At 65.8% G+C, this 4,787-nt stretch overlaps 2 protein-coding genes across 2 annotated transcripts in view; one reads left to right on the top strand and one right to left on the bottom strand.

Annotated features, from left to right (window-relative positions):
- The window catches only part of MRPL22 (mitochondrial ribosomal protein L22), a 24,159-nt gene extending 21,069 nt beyond the window's left edge, over positions 1 to 3,090 (bottom strand). The window contains exons 1-3 of the mRNA XM_012729995.1: positions 3,055 to 3,090; positions 1,093 to 1,459; positions 458 to 694 (exon numbers count right to left, since the gene is read on the bottom strand). Coding sequence (XP_012585449.1) covers positions 458 to 694; positions 1,093 to 1,459; positions 3,055 to 3,090 — 640 coding nt within the window. The remainder of the gene's footprint in view (positions 1 to 457; positions 695 to 1,092; positions 1,460 to 3,054) is intronic.
- GEMIN5 (gem (nuclear organelle) associated protein 5) overlaps positions 3,089 to 4,787 on the top strand; it is an 8,114-nt gene continuing 6,415 nt past the window's right edge. The window contains exons 1-2 of the mRNA XM_012729994.1: positions 3,089 to 3,212; positions 3,311 to 3,433. Coding sequence (XP_012585448.1) covers positions 3,089 to 3,212; positions 3,311 to 3,433 — 247 coding nt within the window. The remainder of the gene's footprint in view (positions 3,213 to 3,310; positions 3,434 to 4,787) is intronic.

Raw genomic sequence — 4,787 nt, 5'->3', positions numbered from 1 at the left:
CCGGGGAGAGGGAGCCTGGGCTCAAGTCTCCCTCTGACTCCAAAACCCACACACCCTCACAGCAGACACACACGCCATCGGAAGGTTCACCGGGGCCTCCCTGGGCGCAGGGGCGAGTCCCGGAGCTGTCAAGCTACCGCAGCACCACGCCCGAGTCCGACCCGGCCAGGGCTGACCCCAGGGCGCGGCAGACCCTCCTGCCTGCCCGCTGCCCCCTCAGCAGTGGGTGTCGGTGGACCCGCCTGTTCTGCTGCCCGCTCTGACCTTGGGGAGCCCGCTGAACCCCCAGCTCTGGCCAACACCGCAGGCCTCGCGTGCATAAATGAAAGAAAGCCCTAAACAAACATTCGTGCGGACACTCGTCCGTCCGGGCGGGCCCCCCGCAAGGAGTCCGCAGGAAAACTTCCTCAGGTTCTCCTTCCTGCTGGCAGTGTCCGGATGCCAGGGCCGTTCTCACAGCCACACCGCCACCTCGGCCGCAGCAGCGGGGCAGCGGCAGCCACGGCCTCGTCACGGGGTCGGCAACGGAGGGCCGGCCGGGCGGACGACGTCCAGGCGCGACCACGCTGCACGTCCACGCGCTCACCAGAGCCGCCCGCAGCACCTGCGTGCTGGTCCCCGCGGCCGTCTTTACCCCCTCCCATGGGGTCAGCTGCAAGCCTCGGGAAGGTCCTGTGGGGGGCCAGGGCGTGGGCTGGGAGCCAAGAGCTGGCAAGAAAAGGGCAAGTGACCATCCTCTCCTGACACCAACATTTGCCAGGCGGCAGCGTGGTGCCACAGGCTGGCTGGTCACGCAGTCACTCAGGTCACGCTCGGCGCTCGCGCGGCACAAAGCCACATGCACGTCGGCTCCAGCGTACGCCCTGGAGAAGCGTGTGATTTTAGCACCGGCCAGGGGTCCCCACCCCTCGTGCGGCCACCTGGGGTCCCCCGTGGGCCCCCCGGAGTCAGGAATCAGGGCGCCTTGAGCTGAGTTTCGGGCCAAGCAACGGCAAACCTAGGACCAGGGCGCGCACCACGCCGGCGGGGTAACCCCCATGGGTCCGCTTGCGCGGGCGCGCACCCCAGTCCCGTGGCGTCAGCTGTGTCAGCGGGGAGAGCCCCCAGGACTTACTGCCGGCCTCCGCGGTTCTCCGGGCAGCTGCGGCGGGTAGACGATTTTGTTCTTCTTCTCCCACCTCCGGGAAGTGTCCAGAGAGGAGCTGGTGTGGACGTGCAGGCAGGGGCCAGCACCGCCAGGTGACAGGGGCCTGTGGACAGCAGGCGCGTGGTCACTGTGTGAGGCCCAGGCCTGGCCACACACCCAGCTTGCTGGGTGCTCCTGGAGGAGCGAGAGGAGGTACCCCGACGCGCTCAGGCGAGACTGCTGTCCAGGACAGGTCAGGAGGCCAGGAGAGCAGGCGGCCCGACGTGCGCCCTCGGCCAGCTGGCCCGACACAGGCCCGGCGCCGGGCCGGCCCTGGAGGTGGCTGGACAAACGGGCCAACTCTCCAGCCCCAAGCGTGACCGGGAAGGGGCAGCGTGCGCCTCCTGGGCTGGCCGGAGCGCCCGCCCGAGGGGCCAGCCCAGAGACAGACCGGGCTCGGCCAGCCCAGCCTGGCGCGGACGTCCGGGCGCTGGGCCAGGGGAAGGCGGCGCTCTCCAAGCGCACTCACCGGCGGGGCCCACGCTCGCTGGCGCTCGGCGCCTGTTAGGACACGCGCCCGCTCGCCCCCAAGTCCTCAGGCCTCGGCCCACTGCCCGCGCTGCGCCCTGGCACCCTCCTGGAGGGGCGCCTTGCCCACTCACTCCCCTGGCCCGGGCCCCCCAGGTTCACGAGGCTCCCGCACCGCAACTCCGGCTGCCACTCGGCAGGGAGCTGCCGACTCCTCACGCTGGACACACTGACCCGAGGGGCCACCGGCTTGCCCCGGCCGCTCCCTCCTGTCACTCGCTGCCTTCCGTGTGTCCAGCACCCCCATCCGCTGTCCGGGAAGGGGCCTGCCCTCCTGTGGACGGCTTCCTAGTGCGGCTGTCTCTGCGAGGGGCGTTGCCCCACCGTGACCGGGTCCCCCACCCTGCGCGTCCCCCGACTCCACATCGTACTTGACTCGCGCTGGCTCCTGCCCACGTGGCTGCACACCTGAGGGCAGGTGCTGCTGCTTTCGCCTCACACCCCAGGCCGGGCAGCAGCTGGCGGCGGCAAAGGGGACAGTCAGGGGACAGTGAGCCGGCTGGGCCAGGCCAGGGCACACGGGGGACTTAGTGCAGCGCGAGGGCGCCCCCTGGTGGGCAGCGGCCGGCGCCGCGCTGCAGCCTGGAGACCCGCCGGGGGACCTCTGGCTCCCCACGCCCGCACACCCCTCCGGCCTCGGGCTGCCTCCGGAGCATTCACTTTCAGTGCAACAGCCTGCTCTGCGCCCCTCCCCCCTGCACCTCTGGCCTGTACCCCGTTCTGTATGCGTAAGTAAACCTTTTTGAAAAAAATGTAGCTCTAAACGGCATACTAGTTTCGGGTATAGACATGAGGAGGTTTATGCACCCCTGAAAGATGTTCACCGCCCTGAGGTCATTACCACAGTCACAATCCTCTCCCTCTGCTGGGAATTTTTTCTTTTAAAGATTTATTTATTTGTGCACACAGAGCTGGGGTACAGGCCAGAGGTGCAGGGGCAGTGAGAGGATTCACCACAGAGCGGGGAGCAGAACAGGCAGACTGAGGAAGCACAGGAGAGGTCTGCCGCGCCCTGTGGTCACCTCCGGGGCAGGCGGGGATCGAACTCATGCCGAAGCGGCTTGAGCTTCTCAGTGCTGGGCTCTGACCCGCTGCGCAGCCAGGGAGGGCCCCGCTGGGAACTTGTAAATGATCCCAGCGACTTCCGACAGGAAGCACAGTGTGCCCCTGAGCCCCAAGCTCTGCCCCTGGCGACTACCAAGCTGTGCTCTGTATTTATCAGGCCGGTTTTTACTTTTTGTACAAGGACGGGGGTGCAGTGTTCCCCACATCCCCAGTACAAGCGAGGTCAAACAGCGCGAAGCCTGTGTGCGGCTTCCCTCGCACGGCCCTGGGCTCGCCCTCTCCAGCTCACCGCCGTCAGCACTCCCGCCCATGCGCCCAAGCCGCTTCGGCATCTCCCAGCCGGCTTTTCTTGGGGACACTTCCTTCGCTGCACAGCCGCCAGCAGCACCTCGAAACGTCTCTGCTGGTCCTTCAGTTTCTAAGCCGCTGAAGCGTACGCTCCGCCCTTTACACAGAAGCTGTGAAACCATGCTGTCGGGACGCCCCTCCGCCAAACCCCCGGCTGCGACTCTGCCCTCTGCCCTCCCGCAGCACAAGGGCTGCCTGACGAGCGTCTCTGGGCCGAGATCCCAGATCTGCCGTGCACGACACGCATGCAGCCTTCAGTAAGACACAACACGTGGCGGGACACTGGGGCCCAGGCTCCATCCCTCGGTGCGGAGGGCGGCTTACGCCTGCCATGGGCAGCGGCAGCAGGAAAGCTGTGTTTGCGTTCCCCCTTAGCCGCGGCGGGTGGGGAGGAAAGTGCTCCGCTGAGTGGCACAGGCCCTGCCGGTTCACTTCCACTGCCTCTCTGGCCCCCCGCGTGCAGTTGTACTTTCAGTCGGTGCCTGAGAAGACCTGCAGGACTCCCACGGTCGTCACGAGCGTTATTTGTCTTTCGAGGAAGTCTCCACTGCTCACTTCCCCACCAACTGTCCAGACTAGGGGTTCCTGACATCATGTAACTTCAGAGCCGGAAAGGTGTTAGCTTGGGCATAACAGAGCTGTGCCACCGCGCGGGTGGCAGACTGAAACAGCCACTTCAGTTGTTTGCGCCGAAGTTCCTAGTGGAAGCTGGTGCAGGACAATTTCTAACTTTTTATCGAGTGACTCCTGGTTCACCTGGTTTTTGTGTTTCAGAGGTCTAGGACCTTCCCTGTCAGGCGGTGCTGTCACTCCACACCCACCCTCAGTGCAGCCCAGCCCGTCCCCACAGTGGTGCGAAAACCTGGGGGAGGATCTGAGCAAGGCTCGGACAGGGCTACACAGTATGAAAGGCAAGAAGTAAGAGGACCAGCATGGCTGAGTGGAGTGACAGGAGAGAATTTAAGGAAGCAGGTGTACAAAGGTCCTGTTTTCTTCTTTATCCCCAATCTAGACCCCAGGACAGAGCCAAAGGCAACAGGAGTGGACAAGACAGTCATGGCGGCTAGGCCCTGCGCGGCCACTGCACGCCACCGCCGTCCTGACCACCTCCCAGGAGCATGTCATTGGCGCAGTCTGTGAGGTTGTTGCTGTCATGCTCATGTCATACAAGGGAACCTGGGCTTACAAAGGCCGGATAGCTTCCCCCAGCGCGTAACTAACGGGAGTCACACCCGACTTATCTGTCTCCCAAACCTGTGAACTAAAGCAGAACACAGGTCAGCAAATGCACCAGTCAAAACCCTGACGGGTTCCCGGGCGCTCAGTCAGGTCGGCCGCGGAGCTGCAGAGAGAGGCTGCAGGGCCGGGAGGGGCGCGGCGACCCTCCCGCACGTCCGCGCCGGCTGCGGGCCCCCTCCCAGATCGCTTCTGCCGGGAGGTCTAAGAATGCCCAGAGGGTACGCTGCGGGCCCCCAAACTCCCTTGGCTGAACCTGCACGGGGGCGCCCACCCTCGAGGGCCGCGAGCAGCGGCTGCTGCGCGGGGGCGCCCACCGCGTTCGGGGAGGTCGGGAGACTGCCCACGGCAGGCGCCAGGTAATCCTGATCCCCTGGGGTCGAGCACCACGGTGGCGGGACGAGGGGCGCCCGGGCCGGCTCTG

Source organism: Condylura cristata, unplaced genomic scaffold, assembly GCF_000260355.1.
Source record: "Condylura cristata isolate star-nosed mole 26May11 unplaced genomic scaffold, ConCri1.0 scaffold00026, whole genome shotgun sequence".
Taxonomy (NCBI): Eukaryota; Metazoa; Chordata; class Mammalia; order Eulipotyphla; family Talpidae; genus Condylura; species Condylura cristata.
The sequence above is the reverse complement of the archived record's forward strand: the minus strand, read 5'-3'. Positions and strand labels throughout refer to the sequence as shown.